We start from the raw sequence: 27039 nt of genomic DNA on the forward strand, positions 1-27039 counted from the left end.
CCCATGCCCGAGGCAGGATTCGAACCTGCGACCGTAGCAACAGCGCGGCTCCGGACTGGAGCGCCTAGAACCGCACGGCCACCACGGTCGGCAATAGCCATTTCCATGAAGCCACTGAACATACCCCTTATGAGATAGTGTTTGGCCGTTCTATGGAATCTCCCTTGGTGATCAATAAATTACCTCCGGGAATTGATCACACAGCTGTTAAGGGGTTAGCCCACTGCCTTAATGCCATTTGGAAGAAGAAGGTGCAAGAGAACAACTGCAAAGCAACCAGGAAACAGATGGAAAGAAGTAACCAAAATGCCATCCTCCCCCTCCCCCCCCCCCCCCCTATAAACCTGGTGATTTGGTTCTGCTAAAAAACACTAGTATAAAGAAAAGAAGAGTGAAGAGACTTACCCCTCTGTATGACAGACCATATTCAATCATTCAGCTCTCTTTCCTTGTCAATACAGAATTACAACTGCCTGACCGCAACATGGTCATCCTTTTGATAGACTAAAACCCTATTCAGGAACTATGCCTCTTCCACTACCTTCTGAGACAAGCGCCAGACCTTCAGCAGGTCCTGCCCCTCCCTGTGAAGCAGAGGAAAATGGAAGTTCCACCACCCCCAGCTTGCCCTAGATACGCTCTGAGATCTAAACACCATATGCCATTAGATCCAGGGACTAGACACCAAGGTACTGCTTCTTACTTAGGAGATTCCCAGTTATATCAACCAAAAAAAAGGAACAAGGCTTAAGAAACCACCTCGTTACTTTCCTTTACAAATGAACATTCTACCTCTACAATATGTATTTCATGCTCCCATGCTATGATAATTAAGATGTCACCCTAGCCTCCCTCTCTGAGAGAGGTTATCAGAGCTTTACCCGCCCAGCGTGTTCTACCTAGTTAATCCCTAGTTTTAACCAGTATTTTTTATGTTCCCATGATACGCCTAGTGTTCAGACAACAGCTCTATTTCCAATACCAATATATTTAATTCTAAATAAAAGTACCATATGGAGAAGTTATGGATCAGTATCAGGATATTGTATGAAGTAATGAATGCCTTAAGTCTCTACCTTCTCATTCCAAAGACTTTCTCCCTGAAATGGCACCATGTTTCAATAAGTAATTTTCCTGTTTGGACACCCAGAGTGATAATTAATAACACGCAGTACTAACTGAGAAATTTGCTCCTAACGAAGATACATAACTTGATACTTTGACACCAAAAGAAATGCTAGATAACTCAATGATTATTTTTGTACTGTGGTTGCATGGCCTACACACAACAGTGACACTCTAAATTCCTTCAACCGTCCCTCATGGACGCCCGTTCTTTTACAGGTTAACTCAGAAGGTAAGTACAGCTGCTTGGTGGTACTGCGAAGTTGTAAACTTGTGCACTCTACCTGTCAGAATCAGGTGAACTCGTCAACAAGGAGGCGCATGTGCCGTGGCCATAATGTGAAGGACGGAGTCACTTCAAACACCTGGCACTGCTGTTACCTCCCTGTCCCTCCCCAACCCATGCTGTCCCACTAGCCAGTGCTGGCTGTTTGGCTGTTTTCGACTGACTCCTCCCCCCCTCCCTCCCCCCCCCCCCCCCCCCCCTAGCCTATCCCCGTGCGCTGTCCATGTGCCTGACTGCCGCTGTTAAAGAGACCTTACACATATTAGAACATACTATCTTTGCTATCAACCAATGTATAGCAATTTAATACAGAAAGGTACCATCTTCTTATGTAATACCTATTTCAAACATGATTTCTTCCATCCTTCCGTCTCATACCTGGGTAACTTCAACAACTTGAAAGCCCACCTGTAAATTTATTTGCACACCTAAACCCTTAACATGCCTGCTGACCAGACTATAGCTCCGAGGGGAGTTTGGAAGCAAGTGACCTCCAACTGATGGAATGCGAAGCAGAAAGGCATTGCAATAGCGAAGCGTGCCATTATGGGGTGTCTTCCCATGCAATGCCATTTAGCTTGGTGGTGCTCTGCATTTCTGAGCCACCTCCGAAGTATAGTACCACCATACCACCTTCCGTCTAGTCTGACTCATCTTAAGAACCAACTACCTGCTCCCTTTACAAATCCTTAAATGGTTTCACCATTATGTGCCCACCAAAGCCTATTCACTTTTGCCTCTGTAAAAAAAATCTTTACAAATAAGCTATAGTAATTTTACCCAATAAACCCAAATAAATCAATTCATTCAGGAGAGGAGTTAGAGTACTATTTGCAACAGTCACTAACCCAACTGTAATGTTAATTTACATGAAGTGCATTTTATGAATGGTTAATTCAAATGTCCCAAGGAGTCATGAAAAATTTTCACTTAGAACATGCCAGAGCTGTTGCTGTGGTGCACTACAAGCACTGTGCAGCCGCTCTGCTATCTCTGTGCTAACCTGAAACCTGCCTCCATTGCAGCACGTCTGCTTGTGCCTCTTGCCAGTTTTATAATGCTACCTGCTTCACCATGTACCAAGTTTGATAAACTGTTTTACCACTCAGTTTTGGTAGCACCCTAAAAGTTCTTACCATACACGCATCACCACCAATAAGAGAACCCCCAAACAGACAAATTTAAAAATTAATACCACGAATTAAATATTACGTACCTATCCACTACACCCCACACCTCAAACATAAGACTTATGATAATTGACTATCAAATTGTCCCCTTTATACTCACTATAGCTTTACAGGTATTAGGAGAGAGCACACGACTCAAGAGAACTAGGCTTCAAGCCTCGGCCACAGCCAACAAGAAAAAAATAATTCCAGGTAAGTCCGTCCCATTACTACAACATGATACACCACCAGAACACTAAAAAAAGTACACCCCACCAGCAAATGGTGCCTAACCTCTTCTTCACCACCCAGATATACACCAGAAGGCTCAGTATTTGTGCATTTTGTATGATTAGAGGTGTTGAGCAATGTCCAACCCTCTATGTGTTTCCAGTTGCTAGCTGATTAATAATTGATACCAAATAACTTGTATTTTTTCTCCCCTTATGATATTGTGTTACGTTTAAGCATTTCACAATCATTTTGCTGCACAACAAAGCCCTTGCTATACCCTATATGTTATACCATGCAAGTATTTTTATAATTTATGCCATTTGTTTTGTACAATATGCACTTGTATTTTATATTGATGACACCAGTATGTAAAGACCCACCACAGCCCGGGAATCTAGATATGTTCCACTATAGCAATACTCTCATTATGTAGGATCCCCCTTCAGTTGTGATACACAATTTTATGAGTTAGCAATTCTGGAATCCTATTCTGTGCCATTTTCATGCCCAGAGCTGGACTGGTATGTTTAGAAGAAAGTAAGCACCTGAGTTATCTGAGATACTCAATAGAGAAGAGTCGAATGTGTTTCTGAAGTTGAGTGGTAAGTGAAATAGATTTTGTGATACAATAAAACTAAATAAGTTTCACCCAAGTAAGTGAAGAATTGTAGTTCACACCCCATGTGTGTTTTGCACATTTAAGAGTTCACCCAGATGAATAAAAGTTTCATTGTTGCTCACCCTACTTTTTACGAAGTAATTTAGTGATGAAGTGAAGATGTTATGAGCGAGCGAGACAAAATCAGCCCTATGGAAACAGAACAAAGTGCCTTCCTCGCCCATGCATTGCACTGGGTTACTACCATTGCTCTGAGTTGCTCGTCTATTCATTCCAACCTCAACCATTACTTTGTACCTCCCTCCTCCAGGGCCATGTGCCTTACACGGTGCAGTTAGTGCCCACAGAGTGCCCAGCTGATCAGGTTATTCTTTCAGTTTTCACTTTCATAAATTGATCACCTACCTACCTCTTTCATCTATGCATCACTGACACATCACGATGAGGTTCACCTTCATCTGCACCCTGGTTGGTAGCCAAAGCTACTCAGATGTATTGCCTCCCCCCAGAGGGAGGGGGAAGGAAAAGCCTCACATACGGATACCTTTTATATTTTTTCATTGTTTGTACCCTCTTGTGATTGATTTATTTAGTGATGAGATGAATGCAGCCACTCTTGCCTCCTTAGGACTGGCATTCTGTCTAGCAGAGAAACTGCCTGCTTCCCTCTTCTTTTTTCCTGGTGTGAGGGTTAAGCAGAGCTGTTTTTGCATCCAGCAACACAAACATACATTCACACACTATTATCCCCGAATGTTTGACACTGTCCTCCCACAATAATACTTCCTACTGTTGAGGCTATGTGACTTTCATAGTTCTGGGCAACGAGATACCACACCTCCAAACCAGCTAGTTCACGTGATTTGTGGCTGATTTTACTGTATGGCCCACAACCATCCAAGAAGTTTTCTCAAAATTTCACCACCCATCTTCATATAGCATTAGTAATTACTGCACTCACCTACCAGTCATTTGTGCTAACTGTGAATTTGAAAGCTACTGCATCCATGTTTTTCCAGCATATTGGCCTGATGTACAAGTTCATGTTATATGGAAAACCCGTGAAATCCTTGTTATCAGTAAGAACTGCTAGACTCGTTCTGTCCTATCTGAGCATGCCTTGCAAAGCTGCCAACTTGAGAAGTACTACATGTGTTCAACACTTACCCTTCACAACCATAAAGAAACGTACAAAGTTGCATTGTTTCTCACTGAGAAAGCAAGCCCCATCTGCAGCCATCTGGTTGTACCAATAATTGAACCCCAGTTTGTTGCTATAGGCAACAGTATTTTATACACTGTACCCCACCCAGTAACAGCCACTACTGTGTGTTATGAGTACCTTCGAGCAACCCAGACCTACTGTGTGCTACTCAACAGTAGCGGTTTATTATTTAATAGCTCTCATTGCTATATCACTACCCCCACTGCTGAAGTGTTTGCTCACTTATCTTACGTCCATAACGTGTGACTCCCCTCCTTTCATGTGGTATTTACCAGAGGAACCAATGGTACTACTGTTGCCTGACAATTTGCCATCTCTTCCCAATCACTCATATCCCCAGCTGATCCAACCTTTAACCGACCTGGTAAACAAAGAGACAGGGCAGATCACACTAGACAGTGCCACCACGCATATAACGGATTGGCGCTACCACCAGTATTTCAGTCATATTGTCATTCCCAGTTCTGTATGTACACCTCTTATAATTATCCTTATTGGTTTATTGCTATGGGTAGCTTTTAGAAAAGAACATTTTGCGAGACTTCGGTCACCCCTCCCTGCTGTCCCCGAACAGCAGCCTCCTGGGAAATATCACACTTAAGTTTTTGTAATGGGAACAGGAATGTTTCTTCTTGCCCCATACTATAGTAGTCCAGTAGAAAACTGCCATGGTCTGAGTACCGTGTGAGTAGGAAAGGAATAATACAGGGTGTTTCAAAAATGACCGGTATATTTGAAACGGCAATAAAAACTAAACAAGCAGCGATAGAAATACACCGTTTGTTGCAATATGCTTGGGACAACAGTACATTTTCAGGCAGACAAACTTTCGAAATTACAGTAGTTACAATTTTCAACAACAGATGGCGCTGGGGTCTGGGAAACTCTATAGTACGATATTTTCCACATATCCACCATGTGTAGCAATAATATGGCGCAGTCTCTGAATGAAATTACCCGAAACCTTTGACAACGTGTCTGGCGGAATGGCTTCACATGCAGATGAGATGTACTGCTTCAGCTGTTCAATTGTTTCTGGATTCTGGCGGTACACCTGGTCTTTCAAGTGTCCCCACAGAAAGAAGTCACAGGGGTTCATGTCTGGCGAATAGGGAGGCCAATCCACGCCGCCTCCTGTATGTTTCGGATAGCCCAAAGCAATCACACGATCATCGAAATATTCATTCAGGAAATTAAAGACGTCGGCCGTGCGATGTGGCAGGGCACCATCTTGCATAATCCACGAGGTGTTTGCAGTGTCGTCTAAGGCAGTTTGTACCGCCACAAATTCATGAAGAATGTCCAGATAGCGTGATGCAGTAATCGTTTCAGATCTGAAAAATGGGCCAATGATTCCTTTGGAAGAAATGGCTGCCCAGACCAGTACTTTTTGAGGATGCAGGGACGATGGGACTGCAACATGGGGCTTTTCAGTTCCCCATATGCGCCAGTTCTGTTTATTGACGAAGCCGTCCAGGTAAAAATAAGCTTCGTCAGTAAACCAAATGCTGCCCACATGCATATCGCCGTCATCAATCCTGTGCACTATATCGTTAGCGAATGTCTCTCGTGCAGCAATGGTAGCGGCGCTGAGGGGTTGCCGCGTTTGAATTTTGTATGGATAGAGGTGTAAACTCTGGCGCATGAGACGATACGTGGACGTTGGCGTCATTTGGACCACAGCTGCAACACGGCGAACGGAAACCCGAGGCCGCTGTTGGATCACCTGGTGCACTAGCTGGGCATTGCCCTCTGTGGTTGCCGTACGCAGTCGCCCTACCTTTCCAGCACGTTCATCCGTCACATTCCCAGTCTGTTGAAATTTTTCAAACAGATCCTTTATTGTATCGATTTTCGGTCCTTTGGTTACATTAATACTCCGTTGAAAACTTCGTCTCGTTGCAACAACACTGTGTTCTAGGCGGTGGAATTCCAACACCAGAAAAATCCTCTGTTCTAAGGAATAAACCATGTTGTCTACAACACACTTGCATGTTGTGAACAGCACACACTTACAGCAGAAAGACGACGTACAGAATGGCGCACCCACAGACTGCGTTGTCTTCTATATCTTTCACATCACTTGCAGCGCCATCTGTTGTTGAAAATTGTAACTACTGTAATTTCGAAAGTTTGTCCGCCTGAAAATGTACTGTTGTCCCAAGCCTATTGCAACAAACGGTGTATTTCTATCGCTGCTCATTTAGTTTTTATTGCCGTTTCAAATACACCGGTCATTTTTGAAACACCCTGTAAGTAAATAAAATACCTCCAAAAAGAAAAGGCATGGCCCTCCTTCAGGTATAAGTAACAAAGTGAACCACTGTATGCGTATAAAGTAATGCAAAAGTGTTAATTCCTTCCCCCTTTGTGATCTGTGCTTCACCCCTTCCAGAACCCCCCACTTATATGCTCCGGCAGAAGTTTCAGTGCACCACAGCCCGCTGCTGCCCACAATGGCTATCGACCTTCGCCACTGCCAGTGCCAACAGCTGATCGCTGCACCATCCACCGTCATCCAAATTTTGCTATGCATGATATTAATACAAAAAATATTGTCATTCTTTCAATACTTTTCCTAAACAAAAATGCAAATTAAAAAAAAAAAAAATCAAAAATGTATTGTCAAAAATTATGTAAGGCTGTCCTTTGCAAGAGCCCCATAGTAACTGTCAATTCGCCTCCCCATGCTTCATTCCTGTGGAAGGGAGAAGGGTGTAGATTGTGGGCTGTTACTGAATGGATGTAATATTATAAAAATTTAATTTTTTGTATTTCAATTGATGTTTTCCAGTGCCTTCCCTTCCGCCTGGCAGCTAGTTTCAGCTCGTAAGTCACGTTGCATTATACCGGACAGAACCACTTCGAAAGTCACGTGTTGAAGCATCAGCAGCTAAACTCACATGTTGCTGATGAGGTACTGCTGCTGAACCACGTGTCTACAGTTTGGCTGTCCAATAGGGAGGTTTGGAGGTGTTCACATGGGGATAGAGCCATGGCCAGCCACCTGGAGCAGACACGCTGTCCGTTCTCTTCTGCTGGCAGCTTCTGACCCAGTTAGACGCTCTCCTCTCCTGCTCTCTTGGGCAGCAGCCCATTCAGTTTTGGCGGCTTCCCTAGGCCTGCCTTAAACCACTTTTTACTGAAATAAACTATCATGTCTATCATAAAATGCTTAACTTCATCACCTCAACAGGTGCCTACTGCTTTCCCTTCCTCGCCAATCCTGAGGCATTAACATCTGGTGTCATTAACCGTAGTATGGAGAGACCAGATAACATTTGAGGCAACCTCTAGGGCTAACAACCTTAGTTGCAACATGGATGTGTATGCATCTGACATAAATTCAAGTCCACAAGTGTGGTGGCCCCTCATTTCAAGGAAGGTATCACAGGGGGTAAATCCTTGAACAAATCCCTTGTCATGATATCCATGGTGCATGAGTCTAGTTTAGCTTATGGGGGAGACTTGACATCATGCAGTAGATGAGTTGGGGTGTCTCAGCATATCCCAAACAGTCGAATACTCAGAACGAAAGCAATAACTTCCCTAACAACAATCAACTTAAATTCCTTTAAACAAACTGGCAAGTTGAAAACTCTCACTAACATCGTGCTCAAAAATCTAATACCCATACTTGCCATGCAACATAGTACATAAACAAACAGAACTTTGAATCTGAAGGTTACTGTTTCTTCAAGACTGGAGCCAAAAAACAAGGAGCCATGAGAACCAGTCTTTTTTAACAGGTTGCAAATTTCAAACCAGTGGATGACTGGCCATCTGTATTAATAACCAAATGTGCCAACAAGAGATACCAAAACAAGAGTCCAGACCACCTGACAAAGATGAAACAGGTACAAACCAAGAGCCACATTGTCTGTCTGAAACAACACAGTGCTTTGAGAAGATTCAGTAGTTGCAGAACTGTGGAAATATTCCCCTGGAAAATCAGCTGAAATATTGCAACACCATATAGAAAGTATCTGGTTTGAGGAAACTTCACCAAAAGACAGGAAAACAGCCCAAATCCATACAATGAACAAGAAAGACAGCATGAAAAACATCAATAACTAAGAGGAATATCTCTGCTACCAGTAACATACTAAATTCTCTCACTTGGCATTCTGGAGCATTTAGAAGCCGAAGTTGAGCAGCCAATAGGGGAATACCAAGGATGCTACAAGAAAGGTCATTCAACAACCAAATAGATCCATAACCTCAAAAGCATCATTAGATATTGTATTCTAAGGTGTAAACAGCATGTTTCAGTCTTCATAGACTTAAAGAAAGCCTACGATTCAATACAATGTGAAGTCCTGTTAAACATCCTTAATGAATGTGGGGTTGACCTTAAACTGCTGGCATTTAGAGCCACCATGACATACACAAACTCCAAGATACATTCCCTAGGTTACCTCTCCTTTTATATCAAAACAGGAGTCAGTCAATGTGACCAGCTATCATGAATCTTCTCAGCTCTGTATTTGAAAGAGTCATCAGGAGCTGGTAAACAAGGCTGATGGAAAACAACTGTAGCCCAATGAGAATTGGAACTAAATCCAAGGGAATCATGCTATATCATCTGCCTTTTTGTGGCAGATTGCCATTGTTTCAAACAACATAGAAACTGCTAGGATTCAATTTGAACTGTTAAAGGAAACCGCTACACAAACAGGCCTGTATATATTATTTGAAAAAAATGGAAGTAGTGACTGACATCAGAGATGTCCCCCAAAACACTAGACAAAATGTGGAGACATTAGAAGAGCAGAGAAATTAAAGTACCTGGATGAGATCATTATGAAAAATGGATTGGACAAGGCAGCACTTAAGAAATAAATATGTAAACTTGAAATAGTCTACCAAATGTTACTCATGATCTACAACAAAAAATAACTTTCACAGAACACTAAAATACATCACTATGAAATCTTTCTGAAGCCAGTAGTTATGTAGACAGCTCAGGTCCTATCTGCAAATGCAAATGAAGGCCTCCACGAAGAAATGGAGGAAAACAGTATGGAATCATTAGGGTAATGATAGGATCCAACTACAAGAATACCATCCTCCAAAAAAATTCAACAATGAAGTCTATGGAAAAACAGAAACCATTACAGACTCAGTTTGCAAAAGACATGTATGATTTCACAGACACCTCAAATGAATAGATGGCAATAGTTGAAAAAGAAGAGCTTCAACTTTTTTTTATCAAACCCCAAACCACAATTTCCTTGTTTAAAAATACCAAAGATGACCTCCAACTCCTAAAAATTACACTGCAGATGCCTGAAACAGGGATCTCTTCTGTAAGAAGATAGTGATGAACAGGCTACACTGAGATGAGCAACCGAAAAGACAACACAATGCCCTTTGGATGGTGGAGCATAAGGAGGCCCACTCACAAAGGATGAGGGATATCTGGGCTGCAAAGAAGACAAAGTTCACTATGAAATGTAGCGTGACTTAACATGTTCCTAGATGACCCAACAAAATAATAATAATAATAATAATAATAATAATAATAGTGCGTTGCAAAGACAGGTCAATCAGAAATATAGTAAAAAAGACCCAAACAGTGAACAAGAGTGAAAAAATGTGCAATGCAAAAGTAACAGCCAGATTTCAGTTCATATGTAGACAATGTTTTGATTGCAACTGACTGTCATATATTACTGAATAAATAAAAAACTGAGGTACATTACATGCTATGATGGAGAGATGAAACTGAAATTTAAATGAGTAGACATGAAAGAAGAGAACTCCTTAGCTTTATAAAGACAGTTTATGATCTACAGTGTACCTGGTCTCTCAGAAGCATGAGTCCATTGTTGCCATCTGATACTTGAAGATTGTGGGTAACTTGCAGTGCCTTCTCACCTGGCTGGAGTTTAATAACATATTTTGATGGAAAATAACCAACTCTGCCAAAACATTTTCCTTTCCACCAGTCTTTGTCAGAGGCATCAATTACTGTCACCTTGTATCCAGCTCTGTAAGGTTAAATAAATCCTTAACACAATGGAAAATATACATAAAAGTTAAACTATTTAATGAAGGAAAGTAACAAATGGAAAATTACAGAAATTTTGGTCTCTCTGATGAAATACATAATTGAAGAAAAAACTGGGATGCATGCAGTAGATTTAGCAGATAACAAAGAAGCATTATACAGGGGTGTCCCAGGAAGAATGGTCATATTCAGGGATATGACAGGAACAAGTATTTAAAACAAAATTTTCTAGTAAATGTGGGCTGTAAAATGCATACCTTAAGAGTTATGAGAACTTGCTCATCTTTGGTATGGTGAAACACATCTCTTAAACTCAATAAACTGACAACATGCTCACAGCTCTTAAGGAACACAATTTAGAATCCATGCTTAGTTGACAATTTTTTCTTATTTTAGTCTATACTATCTCCTCCCAAACTATGGAAAGCAAAGAGCTTGCAGTAAGGGAGATTTGTTTCACGTTATCGAAGATGAAGAAGTGCTCATAGTTCCTAAGCTTTGCATTTTAGAGGCTGTGTTTACCAGACCTTTTCTCTTCAAATGACCATCCTTTTCATATCTCTAAATACTGATCATTCCTCCTGGTCACCCTGTATGTTTTTTCTTCTTTTTTGGTATTAGCTTTACATGAGAGATTAATGATTTATGACAGTTTTCATTCAAGTGAAGTGCTATTATGTTTCAAATTAAATATAATAATGCCACCCTTATCTCAAATATTTAACAGTGTTAAATAAATAAACATGTTGTAAAAACAAGACTGTTTGGCATACACACATTATTAAGGATTTTATGAAAAGAAAATACTGATTACCATTTGACATGTCCATATCTCAAGATTTACATCACATACTTGAATAACTTGTTCATACTTGCCATGTTTCTACTGTGGAATATTGGCGAGGACGTTATTTGTAACAATAAAGTTTATCTCATCAATTTACACTATGGTCATCATCGTGGTAATGACACACGCTGGAATCTGGTTCTACAAGCAGTCCACCAACTGCATGTCAAGGCACCTGCTGTAAGCATACACCTGGACCACTGTTTCTCATCTCTTTTACTGTCATGGTTCATTAACTCATTAATGGCTTTTCCTACATTGTGAATACAGCCTCAACCCCCCCTCCCCACATCCACCCATATTTCTTATGAGCAACATACTGATTTTAATTCAATTGAGATATCTCTGTTACTGGTCTGCAGGTCACTCTCCCTGCCCCTAAATAATTGAAACAGGCCATAACTGAAACATCTGATGCAGACTGTGAGCTCTGAATGGTCAGGAATACAGGCAACTTTGTCACGTAAACCCTAATTTAGCTGTAAAATTGGAGGAACACACGAGACCTGCTGGTATGTTTGTGTTCAATCATACTTCACCTTTCCACTTAATTAACCTCATGATGAGTAGTGATAAATCATTGATATAATTCCACTGAGTGCCTCACAGATCTGGATCATTATATCTCAGCTCAACGAGTTCCAGACATGGCTCTACTGTGACAGTATTTGGCATAGGGTTCATTTAAACTTCAGGAGAGAGAACAGCTCATTCTACCATTGTCACAATGATACAAGCCCCAAGCAGTGATGGCAACAAAAGCCATTTTCTGCAGACATAGTTTTACCCATGTTGGCAACCATTTCCTTTTGAGATGGCTCCATAGTGAGAGAGAAAGAAATATTTATGGTGACATCTCGCAACATAATTTCTACGACAGAGAGGCTACAAAGTTGGGTGGTATGCGCACTAAGAGTCCACTCCAGAAGGGTGAGTCACAGCTCCTCTCAGCAGGGCTGACGCCATTTACTTCTGCAAGATCAGTGCCACAGAGGCCATCTCCATTTCCTCGAAGGGAGACTTAAAAACCTGTGAGGTGTCACAAGTTGCCTCCCCTTGAGTGCCTGGCTGCTGGGGTTGATGTAACAACACCACCAGATGAGGCTGCTACACTGCTGGGCAATACAACTACACTGCCAAGTGTCTTCACAACTGCTACATGTATTGCTTTGGCCAAAAATGCAAAAACAATGACACACAGTTGTTGACACTGCTGTTCAAAGAAGACAACATAAACCAGACAAGTACTGCATTGAATCCAGCTTCAGCAGCTGACACAATGTCAGAAAGTTTGCTCAGCTGTTGGCAGCTATGGAAGCACAGAATGCTGAAGCATAGGTTGGAGCAGAAGCTTGAGACAAGGTGTTATGTGAAAACACAAGATTCAAAACCCTCAAGGTTAGATGCTCAAATGTAAGTTTTACAAGAAGTAAAGAATTCATAGCTCCTCAGGTTGAAACATACCAAAAAGTAGGTTAGATTTTTCATGTGAAATTTTCAGTCCCACTTTTACTTGTCAAGCCTATGTTTTGGAATATCTGATACTTTTTTTTTTTTTTTAAAAAAAAAGAAGTATATGACAATTTTGAGTTCTTGTGACAACAATATCTTGCTTACTTGTTTATAACTAACATAAATAAATTTTGCCAGTTACAACACATTAGCGTAATATTTCTCAAGGCTTGTCAAACTATTAATTTCATTTTAAAACAGCAAAATATGAGAAGGAAGATAATTTTAAAGATAAATGTCCCTTGAAAACTTTGTAACTTGCCATCATTTAATCCGTTCATGTCATAGCAAATGACACGAAAATTATGAAATTTTATTTAAGCTGTTCTTCTTTGTTTTCTTGTACCTTTGTCCTGTTTTCAGAATGGGGTTAGCATGGTTATTCATAGATATGGCATAGTTAGTTTAAAGGTTATGTCCTTCCTGTTGTGACCCCATTACTCCCTGAACAGAATATGTGTACCCCAACTGTCTGGGAGTAATGTTATTCATATAAAGGTAGGCAGAAGTTTTCTAAATGTTTGTAGATCATGTAACTGATATGGGACTTGGGTACCAACCCAATGTTCACCTAGTGGGATGTGGGAAAATGCCCAAAAACCACATCCTGACTGGCTGACACATAAACCTTCATCAATAACATCATTGTTAATATGCTGGGAGGATTCAATCCAGGGACAGTGCACCTCCCTGCCCTCCAACAGGCGCTTCAACATGCATGACTAGCTGCATTGGTAAATTTTATTTAAGCTGTTCCAGATCAAAATTTATTACTCATTATTTAAATAATTTACTTTGTATATGAAAATATAGCTGGTTTTATGAAAACACTTTTATTTCACATAAAGTCATATAACTGCAAATTGTAAAAAATATTTTATAGGCATCCCATTCTGAACCCTCCATCTTTAAATTATTATTACTTAAAATATCAGTTGTCACTATTTTAGCTCTTGGATTTTTCCACATGTGAAAACACATATATTTGCCTAAATTTACACTTCTATGAAGACCAGAAATAACCAAAATAACTGTAATGACTCTAGAGGTATCCAGAAATGTTCAATTGGACATACAGATTTGCCAGGAAGGAGTTACTGTGGTAGTTATGAGTTGATAATTTACCTTAATTCAATTCACTTTGAGTCAGTTGTTTCATTGTGATATTTTCTACTATTATCATCTGCTTTGGATACAGTTTTGGTGAACGAAGGTTCTTGTATACTTTAGGTGAAAAGCCAATAAATAATCAAAAGAAGAATCATTTGAGTACTGCTCCTATTCATCATAAAGAGCTGGCCATTAATTGTAAGTGGTAAAGATGCTGAATGAAATGAGACTCCAGACACTGAAGCCACACTGAAAGTTAAGTAATCTTTCTGTGATAACGTTCTTTACAAGAAAAATTAATTTTACATGCAAAAAAACCGTTCTTAACACTAAAAGTGCAGCTAGTGCACAGTGGGTGGACAAAAATATGGGAACACCAGAAACACAACAGGTTACCGATCCTACTATGGTGTAGGAAACTGGCTGGCATTTAAAACAGCTTTCAGTCATCTCAGAAAGGATAAATACTGGTCCTATATGGTTTTCAGTGACACCTATTACCATTTTTCCTTGCAAAATAGTGGAAATATACAATGAAACTATCTTAATTATCATGTGGATGGCAATTTTTTTAGTCCTACAGTTAACAAAATTCTTGAAAAACATGAGGGTTAGGTACAGCTAAAACCTAATGAATTATTAAAATAATCAAGAAGGCTTAAAAATGCCAAATATTCCAAATAAAACTATGCAAAACATTCTCAATGACCTAAACACTTTTAATTAACAGTATAGCAATTTTTCATTGTGGTGGCTGTTCCAAGAAAAAATCTGAATTTCTATCAGGAAATAGTTTTTAAAGTAGCAGTTTTACAAGCAACAATTGGCAATGTATTACATATAATTTTCTGCATTTAGACCTAATGTGTAAATTATTGTAATGCTATAATAATGGTAAGTCAATAAGCAAAATTACTCTTTCCGAAGAGTACTTACTTAAGATCCAGTTCATCAGGATGACGAGACTTGAAATTATACAGTACAACATACAAGTTTGTTGGCAGGAGTCGGTGAGATTTCTGGAACAAAGAGGGTTGTGCATAGTTTTGCATGAATCAAGCTGAGATTAGGTTAAACAGCTGGTAATTTTACATTATAAAAATTGCATTTAATATCTGAGTAGTTACTGTAACTGGCATAACAATATTCCACAGAATACAATCTTTCCACCTATACCTCTACCTAATACAACAAAAGTTTCAATGTTACCTGTCTCCTTACTTAACTCTGCAACTGCATGCAGTACAGTTTCTGGTTTCAGTTCTGACACTTGTGCATACATTATGTGTTTACTTTCAGATCAGCTACATCTCTATATCTACTGTTTAGCAACAAAATAAATGTACAACCAACACATCAAAACCTACTGCATTTGAAAATGGCCCATAAGGCAGAATTGGACAATTATGCAAGATGTAACAAATTCGATACTTGTAAAAAAGTGTAAAACTTCAAAACATCCTTTAAGTGAAAATTTCCATTGAACAAAGTCCACTAATCTCCATAGTTTTTTGAAAAACCACAAAAAACCTCAGTAATTTAAGAAGACAGAATAAATTATACGAACTGTAGATGTGCTGGTACTGGATCAGTGCTCCCCAAAACTACAACATGCAAATCGGAGGTAGTGTCATTGGTTGCATCATATGTGTAAAGCAGATAACTACATATCTGAAATCAAGAAGGCATTTATTACTGTAAAGGGTAAAAGATGGCAGCTGGAATAGCCAATTTAGTCAAATGGTCTTGAGATGTCATTTAAATGACAAAATGTGATGGATGGGGAATTTTGTAGATTCGAGGGAAGTCAATTACAACTAAAGGTGGTTAAGAGATTAAATATTCATGCTTTAATCATAAATAAATACAAACAGTTGTGCCACTGATATTAAGTAACTTGAATTTATCAATGATACATGTGCTAACAAGAGAATATATTTGGCCATAAACTTTGCTGAATATTTATTCTTGGTGACACAAAGCACAGTATTAAATGGAAGTAACCAAACACAGGTGTCTTGGATTTACTCATAAAGACATGATTAACAGCCTCATGTTTGAACAACACAACCAGGAAACAATGAATAGCAAATATCAAATCAGTAAAAAATTTCAGCCATTCTTTTAGTTACAATGGTGTCCAAAAAGTTACTAAAATTTTGCTATGTCTGAACAGACTCCTGCTTGAGCTTTATTTATGGGGAGTCAATGAATCATGGCAAGTTCCTAGAAATACTGCAATATGCAGTGGTAGGGCCTGCTTATAAATATGTGTGCAAGTAATCTCTAATTGCAGATCTGTCTCACTTGTTCCAGTTCTTTTGAAGACATCTGAGCTGCTGCCTTGTGTCGTATGGCTGAATAGGTACTGACTTCTCTGACAATTGTGAGATATACTAAAATTGATATGTGAAAGAATGGTCAGTTAATTGATCCATAATCATTCTCTGTTATTTCTCATTTTACACTTGTGTAGGTCCAACTATCATACTGTTTGACAAATGAAAGAGTTTTCTGCTGTTGCAGTCTGTGCAGTTTCAGAAATATTGCTACACTTAAATCATCCAGTTTCATCAATAATACAAAGTGTTGCTGTAATCCGTTACATCAGTAAGTAACACTTGTACAGAGGCCCTATTTTACTCCATCTACATGAAGCTTTTTGGCTAAAATGTTTGTTTAAGTTATCATAATTCTGTTTTCACCCAAATGAATAGTGAAAAAGTCCTTATTCAATGATTTATAGCATCTTTCCACAGCTATTTTAATTACATAAATACCTGTATCAACTTCACTTTTTCAAATGGAGCTATAGTAATTCCTGAAGCTAGTATTTTAGTTCTACAAGAGATGACTTCAATCATGTATCACACTTAAAAATCGAATTAGTAATTTCAGAGAAATTCCATTATCTAGAACTTAAGATTTATCTGTTTTTGTTAAAGAGTATATAAATTATAAGTTCAAATTTAATTGATAATATACTGGCATGTAATGATACCTATGTTCCATAGAGCATGTTGAAAGTGCTTATTAAATACACAACTGTGTAAGTCTTTTGAAGTGTTCTGTTACTTACTTTTGTATCATCATGAATAATGTTTGTATAATTTAGAACACTGAATAAACCTTTGCTATGAATGTAGCTACTGCAATGTTTTCAAAATCCCAGGGAAGCAATCAGCAGGCAAAAACAAAATGGTTAGTGTTTTAAAAGGGCAAAATTCAAGTAACCATCATGTGAATAATGTTTTTCTTGTGGTAAACTGGATCACATTTCAAAAGACTGAAAAACTCTCTGGTTTCCCTTCAGATGAATAAATCTCTTGCCTTTTATTAAAGATTTCCATGGAGGGGAACACTAAATGAGTCTGTAACAAATTTTTCATATTATACAGTCAAATGGCAGTGTATTCTTTAAAAAATGCTTTATGACTGTGGCTCAGCACCATCTAAAGCTTTTTACTGCAAAATAGGTTTAGTGTGTTTTAAATTCAAAAGTATAGGTCATATGTTAAGGAACTGTTCTAGCCATGGTGGGTCTGCTGTGTTATCAGCTGTAAAAATATTTTCAGAACTAATTCCAAGTTAATGGAGAAACTTTATAAGTATGGGATTCAAGGGAATTGCTATGGTGTAATTAAATCATACATTATAAATAGGAAAAAGTGCACAGAAATCAGATACATTAGTAAAAATATAAATTCCATATGGCATTGTTGGCTAGGACATTCCATGTGATGGCTTCAGCCATCTGCCGGGAAGGGTGTTCTTCTTCTGCACACATTGAGGCAGGATATGGGTACCAGCCTCGTATTCACCTAGTGGGATGTGGGAAATCGCCTAGAAACCACATCTGGGCTGGCCAGTTCACCAGCCCTCTTCATTAGTCCATGCAGTGGATTCGATCTAGGTCAAGCTTGCCTTTGTGAGTCCCAGAAGCGCTGAGTTAACACATTTGGCTAACCATGCAGGTCCTTGCACATTGGCCCCTTTCCTAGTTGATATGTAAGTGCTGTGTTATATGTGTATTTTTGGGGTGTAGATAAATGCAATAAATGTTATTTAGTTAGTTTCATGTTCCAGGGATCATTTGTACAGTTAATTGTAATGACATGGAATGAGTAATTTTACATTCACATTAAAGTTCAGTTTAAGAGAAGCCTAAAGGTTTTATTGGTAGCGAACCCCTACTACTCCACTGATGTATTTCTTAGTAGAATCAACTATGCACATATGTTAGTAATAATATAAAATCATGCAGATATTAGTACTATCTGATTCTGTAGAGATTCAGTGCAGTAACACAATCATTGCAAACAAGTACTGTAAAATGATTTTTCTGTTTGATGATGGATTATTACAGTGGCCTAAGAATTGAAGACATTGGCTGTAAACGATGGTAAGCAATACGCAATGGGTATGGAAAATACAGTAAGTGATGTGTCTTAGTCCTATTAGTTGAAAGTTTCATGATAAGCTGATAGAGAGCAGCTCTATCTCCAAATTCAGATCCTAGGAAGTGGTGACTTTGGCAGGATCTGTGTATGTAAACAATGTCACCTGCCCTTAACATAAATGCCTGTTGTCATAACATGTGCAGTGGGTCATGTCTAGAAAATGCTTTCCAGGAACAAGCTGTACGTATCGGAGGATGATTAGGATGCATATGATTTCGATGAAGGTCCTGGATATGTTCTGAATGAAAATGCACATAAAAAGGTGTTTGTAATCAGGTAAATTTGCATATTTTGCTAAGCAAGTAAACAATGTTAAGTCATATTGCTTGCCACAGTTTATGTGTATTAATGTGACAGTGTGATGACAGGTATGTTAAGTACCATCCTTAACATTGTGGGTGTGCTGCAGTAAGGTGTTTGCATTGGTTTCTTGTAAGAAATTATCTATAACTGTATGCATATCTTGAAAACCATATGTACAAAAGTCAATTACATATTTAATTGCTTATGCACATTATTATTGCATTTATATGACCTATAAAGTGTGTGCTGCATATTTATATTAAGAATACATATGAGCAAGTTAATGAGATGATGATTTTACTTTTGTGATGTTCAGAGTAATGTAACAGAGATGCATCCTTCAAGAGATGCACCAGGTCCTGACATTCTGAAAGCAAATACAGTTGATGCAAATGATCAGTGGAGTCAACAAAGAGGTCGGAAGAGGGTAAAACATGGAGGTGTACAGGAACAAATGGAGAAAAACACATAAAGGAAAGAAACATAGAATGTACAGGGGCAAGGGTAGAGGAATGTAGTTGTGTGAAGTCATATAGAGATCTCTGGAAGGTACATTGGCATATTTGTTTTTCTTTGTAAATATTTATTGTGTATTCTTGTTTTCTGACATATTTTGCATCCTGGAGGATCTCCTCACTATGGATCTATTAGAATGAAAAATACCTCGAATCTAATCTAATTTAATTACACATTAATTCATATATAAATATGACCACATGCTGACCATTTACAATTTTTTTGAGAGTGTAATTCCTACCCACCACACTTTACAAAAATAGAAATTCTTCTGCAGTCTCTTCATTTTCAAATATAGCATTTCCATCTGTCAGACATTTTATATCATTGGGAAAGTGATCAAAAATTCTGGTGGCAGCATTGTGCAGCTTTTCATGTGCATAATGTTCAGTAATGAATATCATTTTTTCCTTCTGGTATTGTAATTATGCACATATTGTTCCCTTTGAACTGCAGTGGATTACTTACAACAAATTCATGAGGGAATAGGCATACAGTGAGGCAATTGTCAGAATGCCTAGCTCTTTGAACAGATGTCTACAAGGTGATCAAGGATGAGCACCACATATTATTCTTACAACACATTTTTGAGCAATGAACACTTTCTTTCTTCAAGTTGAGTTACCCCAGAACATTAGTCCATCCAATGTTAGTGAATAAAAATTCACAAAATATATCAACTTACTGATTTGTCTCCCCTCAAAATTTTCTATGATTTGAAGAGTAAATGTGGCTGAACTTAGCTGTTATAGGAGTTCCAAAACATGCTTCTTTCAATTTAAATTCTCATCAATAAGGACACCTAAAAATTTCAAAGTTTGTAGAGTATAGTGTAGCACAAAACTTTTGAAGTGAGTAGTGTATATACAGTGTATAATGTAGTGTTAGACATACTACTGGGTAAAATATAACCAATCACAGATCTGAGTTACAAATTGTCTTTAATGAAAGATTTGGGAATGAAAAGGGTTACTGCCAAGTTTGTTCCTTGGGTTCTGACTGACAATCAAAAGCAACATTGAGCTGAAAGGAGTTGTGCTTTGAAACAACAGCCTGAAACTGATCAAGATTTTCTTTCAAAGCTGATGAGTCATTGTGCTATGGTTATATCCCAGAAACAATGCAAAAGTCAAGCCAATGGAAGATGTCATCACCCTGTCCAAAAAATGTCTTTAAGTCAAATCAAGCATTAAAACTATGCTATTTTTTCCTTTTTTGATGTCAAGGGTATAGTTCATTCACAGTTTGTTCTTCCATGTCAGACCATCAATCAAACATTTTATTTGGAAGTTTTAAGAAGATTATGCAACAGTGTTCATCAAAAAAGACCTGATTTGTGGCAGACAGGAGGCTGGTTCTTCCACCATGACAGTGCACCTGCATACAGAGCCATCTCTGTTAGACAGCTTTTGGCTAAAAATGGCATGGTTCTACTACCCCATGCACCTTACTCACCTGACTGGCTCTGTGTCACTTTTTCTTATTTTCACACATGGAAAGGATCATGAAAGGCACCGAGTTGACAACATTGAAGAAATCAAGGAAAAAATCAGGGAGGATTTTTTGTTGTTGTGGTTTTGGGTTGCAAAACTTCTACAGTCATAAGTGCCCATTCTGTGGCTTAGGGAAGGGTAAAAAACCGAATTTTAAATCAGCAGCAATGGGAGTGAAACTTAAAAAGGAGGAAAACTAAAAACAGAAGGAAGTCTTAGAAAACTACTATTGAAGGTGGGGGTTGTTGTCCCCAAAAAAAGAGCTTCAAATGACTGATGTCATCTCACTGACACTGCTAAACTCGAGGACACGATCAGCTGGGTGCATGTCATCTACTAGAAGAGAAGATATATCAGGCAACAGCTGAAATGGGGCATGTAGCGGATTAAAATAGGGACACTGAAAAAAAAGATGTCTCACCATCCACGGTTGAGAGCAGCAAGGAAAAAGAGGGGGAGGATCGCCACTTAAAAGATGTCGATGGCTAAAAAGACAGTGCCCTATCTGGAGTCTAGTTAAAATTACCACCTCCCAATGATGAGGCTAGGAGGAAGAGGTCCAAGCACAGGGAAGAGGTTTTATGTCCTGTAATTCATTATTGGGAAGCATAGACCAATGTGTGCCATAAAAGAGCAACATGATGACATAAAATGCTCTGTAGATTGGCTAAGGGAACCATGCAAACAGCAGGCCAAGGAAGGGAGACTGCAGCCTTGGCTGCTATATTGGCTGCCTCCTTTCTGTGGATTCCAATGTGCCCTGTGATCCAGAGGAATGCCACAGAGACACCCCGCAAGTGGGGGCAGTCCTGAATCCAGAGGACCGGAGGGTGGACAGGATAAAGAGGTTGAGGAGACAGCTGAGTGAATCTGAGAATATAATATTCTGCAGTTGCTTATGGCAACAGATGTATTGGACAAACTGGAGAACAGAGTTTGTCTGTCATTTCTAAAGATGACCACAAAAAATGTTTCAAACGGTGGGAGACTGGTGGGACATATGTATTAGTTGTAATGAAGAGTATTTTGGAGGGGATAAAGTTGTTTTGTAAACAATTTGAAACTATACAGCTTTTAAAAAATAATTCCTATAATCATCTTGCTCAGGGTGGAAGCTCCTGTTATTATTTTTTCCAGATTGGTGAATTTTTTTTTAAACTCCGTCTCTATACAAAACAGAATGCATTTTTTTTTATTTACCTAGACATGTTTTGACACCTATGTCTCACCTTCTGTGGGCCAAATTTGTGTCTGTAAAATATCATACAAACTTTATGGTTCTTTGTCTACTTTGGGCCAAAAACCTATAAAATGTGCACTTTGTTTAGTTTCTTTAAACTGTTCATCAGAAAATTATGTTGCTAGAGATAATGAATTTTCACAGGGTTGCTTTTTTTGTGGCAAGACACACATACAGATGTCTAAAATATGAGATATAGAGAAAGTGCAGTACAATGTTGCCTGATTATGGGAAAGATAGAAGGTCCAGCATAAAAATTTAAGATACATATGAAGGAAAGAGAAGCACTTCTATTAATCTTGAGAACTCGGATGGGAAGTTAGTACTAAGCACAAAACAGAAGGCTGAAAAGTGGAAGGAATATGTAGGACTGTAGAAGGGGAATGAACTAGAAGATTATATTGGAGGAAGGGAAGAGGAGGTAGATGAAGATGAGATGGGAAGTATAATACTATAACATCTACAGTGACATCTATGTAACTACTATGCAATTCATACTTGCCTTGCAGAGGGTTCTTTTAACTACCTCCAGACTATTTTTGTACAGCTCCACTCCCTAGCAGCACATGGAAAAAATAAATGCTTAAATCTTTCTGTACAAGCCCTGATTTCTCTTATTTTATTGTGATGACAATTTCTCCCTATTTAGGTTGGTACAAAAAGTATTTTTACATTCAGAGGAGAAAGCTTGTGATTAATATTTTGTGGAAAGATCTTGCCACAACAAAAAACACCTTTGTCTTAATGATTGTCATCTCATCTTGCTTATCATACTCATGACACTCTCCCACTATTTCTTCAAGCTTTCTTGATGTCCTCTGTCAATCTCATCTGGTAAAGATCCTATATAGCACAACAATACTCCAGCAGAGGATGAACAAGTGTAGTGTAGTGTAGTGTAGTGTAGTGTAGCGTAGGCAATCTCTTTAGTTGATCGTCTTGCATCTTATGAGTGAACTGCCAATCCAGCCTTCAGATTTGTGTGGTTTATTGAGTAACCAAAATTTAATGTAGTTATTTTTGTACTCATTCAGATTACTTCACACTTTTCTTTATTCAGAGTGAATTCCCACTTTTCAGGCAATACGGATTTTGTATCTAAGTCATTTTGCAATTGGTTTTGATCTTCTGATGACTTTACTTGATGGTAAATGAGGCAATCTAATAGGACTACTGAGATTGTCTCATAAATAATTTATGTAGATTAGGGACAGCAGAAGGCCTGTAACACTTCCTTTGGTAATGCCAGATATCACTTTTGTTTCACTCAATGATTTTCCATCAATTACAATGTATTGTGACCTTCCTGACAGGAAATCATGAATCCATTCACATGACTGAAACAATAGTCCATAGGCACAATTTGATTAGATGATTTGATAAGAAGAAATTGACACAATACTGAAAGACCTATATCAAAACAAGATGACATTGCTTCAGAGTTATTGAGATCCACTGATGCAAAAAAAAAAAATCTGTGTTGTGGTATTGCTAGCAGACTAATCATTATAGAAGACAATTAGAAGTGTGAGTCATGGAACATGGGCTAGAAGTTATGAATAGAACATGAGAGTAACATCAAACATACATGTTAATATCGTTAATATGATATCAATAGGCTGTGGAGTTTACAACTGAGTGATAGTAATATCAAACATGATTCCAAAGGAAAAGCATGACCTATCACAGAAATGTACAGGAATAAGGGCAAAATACATTATCAAGAATGTTAACTGCGAATAAATGAGATTAATGTTTAATTGTTCAGAGAATCCACCACTGAGTGATGATATAGATGTAAAAGTGCAAGAATTTTGACAGGTTATACAGAGAGCAATGGGAATGTTGGTTCTCATCTTGACACACAAGTATAAAGACACAACTTTTGCATGCACTGAAGCACTGCAGAAATTACACTGGAACAAGTGTCATTAGAAAATTATTCCAAAATAGCATAACCTCAGAGGTAAAAATCCAGAAGCTATGTACATATACACACTTTATTAAACATATAAAAGAAGAATTAAGAAGAACAAAAATAGAAAGATTTAGATAATTTCTGGAGATTAACATGAAAAACAGTTCACTTCGGATATAAGCTCACAAACAGTCCTGTCCACAAACTAACTGAATAAAGGTACAGTAACAAGGTATTTGCCACAGTCAGCAGCTCTTATACACAATTAATATGATGGCAAGACAGAACAAATATGTCATATGGCATTGTCAGCTCGGAGACTCAAAAGAATTGTTGTGCTGCCTAGTCAGAAAGAGTTTTCTTCCTCTGTACACAAAAGAGGAGGTGGAGAAGATCAGAGATGAGTGTGTAACGTCCTGTCAGTAACAAGGTCATTATAGATGGAATGCAAACTCGGGTAGGGAAGCATGGGGGAAGGAAATTGCCATGCCCTTTTAGAGGAGGCATCCCAGCACTTGCCTGAAGTGATTTAGGTAAATTACGGAAAACCTAAATCTGGATGGCTGAATTTGTGTTTGAACTGTTGCCCTCCTGAATGCGAGTCCAGCGTGCTAACCACTGTGCCACATCACTTGGTCCCTTTGCACACCATAATTCCTTTCCTCACTGTAAGTGAGAGTTGTGTCTTAAATGTACCTGTTGACTGAAGGTAACTGTAATGGGTGTGTGTACAAAGTTGAGTTGTGTTTGGGTTCTGTGGTGATGAGACAGGGGAAGAATTGGTTCCAGCTCATAGCCCATTCCTCTTGAACAGCAGCAAGAGGATTATCAGGCTTATTGTGCCATCATTATCAGCAGAAGCAGCAGCAGTAACAGAACCAACAACGACTGGAGCAGCAACACAGCAATGCTTAAGGAGGAGCCAAAGGAAAAATACATCTGTGTCATTCAGTGATAATTTTTTATGGTTTCAAGCCAAGAAGAAAATAAAAATGTGAAAAACCAGCCTGCTAACTCACAGATAAGTCACAACAATATCCTATTTTTAAACATTCAAGGTCTTGAAAATAAAGTTGAAATTCTGGATGAGTCATTGCCACAGAACATTGGCTTAAACCAGAACAAATACAGTACTATGTACCAGAAGGTTATAAATATGGAAACAGTTTTTGCAGATCTCAGTACCATAATGGTGGTACTGTTATCTATGTTTTAAATGAAATAGAGTGTAGAGAACTAGATCTTAGTTGGGCATGTGTAGAGAAACACTTTGAAACTACCGGGATCATATGTGATATAATGAAACTTATCATAGTATGTATCTACCATTCCCCTGACTCAGATGATAAAACTTTTTTAGATAATTTAGACAGTGTACTCTGCTACATAACGAAATGGAAACAGTATGTAACTGTAATTGGGGGAGACTTTAATTCAAGCTTTGATGTAACATGTAACAAACCCAGTGTAAATAAGTTACTGAATATGCTAAGGCAGCACAACTTCCATCATGTAAATTCAGAACCAACAAGACTACAAGCATGCTTGGATAATGCTTTTGTCAACTGTGCTCGTGATATGTACTCCACCAAGGTAAAGGAGTTTGTTTTCTCAGAGCACTCCATGTTAACAGTAAAGTTAAGACATTTTATAAAAGGGGATGAGAGCAAGGCTGGACAAAAGTTAACAAAATCTAATACCTTAATATTAACAAAACACAATCTCATAAAACTAACACACCAGTTGAGCATAACAAACTGGGACAAATTATTTCAAAACTGTGATTCCAGTGCCCAAACAGTTTATGAAACATTCCACAATTACATAACAGGTATCTTAAAAGCCCATCTTGTTCAAAAGAAATACCATAAAACAAGAAAAGGTAAATTTTGGTACACCAAAGAACTGGAGAATTTAAAAAATAAGCTACTGCTGTTGAAGCGCCTTGCCAAAGTAAACAATTCTAATGAAATTAAGGATCTCGAAAAAATCACTAAGAAACTGTATAAGAAAGAGTTGCAATTAGCGAAACTAAGATACAACACAAATTTCATAAAAAATAGTAAAAACCAATGCAAAACAGCCTGGTCAGTAATTAATACTGTTAAAGGTGAAGTCAGAAACTTCGACAAGACAGTCCCAATACCAGCAGATACATTCAATAAATATTTTGTAAGCTGTGCTGAAGAGAGCAAACCTAAATCATAATAGGGCCGGATCATCATTGAAACACTTCAAAGAGGTATGCCAACATGAAGTTCTTAAAATAGTCAAAGAAATGAAAAATTCATACAGTACAGATATTTTTAATATGTCAAACAATCTATTGAAAGAAATCATACATTACATTGCAGCACCATTAACATATTCTATAAACCTGTGTCTCATAGAAGGTTTTTTTCCTGATCCTCTCAAACTATCCAAGGTAACGCCAGTCTTTAAGAAGGGTGTCAAATCAGATCCTGCAAACTACAGACCAATTTCACTAATTCCAGTACTAGGAAAAGTCTTTGAAGGCATAATATATAAGCAGATGTATGAGTACCTAGAACTAAATGGTATGTTAAGTGCATCACAGTTTGGTTACAGAAAAGGAAGGTCAGCTATACATGCCATAGAGCTCTTAGTCAGAAACATTCTAAGAGCATTTGAGGACCATGCGCACACACAGGTAACCTTATGTGATCTGAGCAAAGCTTTTGACTGTGTTGACCACTCACTTCTGCTCTCTAAACTTGAGTACTATGGAATATGTGATAAAAGTTTAAAACTCATCAAATCATACCTCAATAAAAGGAACCAGGTGGTGAGTTCAGGAAGTCATCTGTCAAACATACTCGAGGTTCAACATGGAGTGCCACAGGGATCTAAATTGGGACCCCTTCTTTTCCTTGTACACATAAATGACTTACCAGGAAATATAGATGTAAAGACATATATGTATGCAGATGACACAACTTTTCTATCTG

At 38.3% G+C, this 27039-nt stretch overlaps 1 protein-coding gene and 1 non-coding gene across 2 annotated transcripts in view; one reads left to right on the top strand and one right to left on the bottom strand.

The window, feature by feature from the left end:
* LOC126470681 (uncharacterized) overlaps positions 1 to 27039 on the bottom strand; it is a 990891-nt gene that overhangs the window by 22027 nt on the left and 941825 nt on the right. The window contains exons 17-18 of the mRNA XM_050098681.1: positions 15077 to 15159; positions 10462 to 10651 (exon numbers count right to left, since the gene is read on the bottom strand). Coding sequence (XP_049954638.1) covers positions 10462 to 10651; positions 15077 to 15159 — 273 coding nt within the window. The remainder of the gene's footprint in view (positions 1 to 10461; positions 10652 to 15076; positions 15160 to 27039) is intronic.
* Positions 17434 to 17553, top strand: LOC126472248 (U5 spliceosomal RNA). The gene has a single exon (XR_007586376.1). It is a non-coding gene; the product is annotated as a U5 spliceosomal RNA (small nuclear RNA).

Source organism: Schistocerca serialis, chromosome 3, assembly GCF_023864345.2.
Source record: "Schistocerca serialis cubense isolate TAMUIC-IGC-003099 chromosome 3, iqSchSeri2.2, whole genome shotgun sequence".
Lineage (NCBI taxonomy): Eukaryota > Metazoa > Arthropoda > Insecta > Orthoptera > Acrididae > Schistocerca > Schistocerca serialis.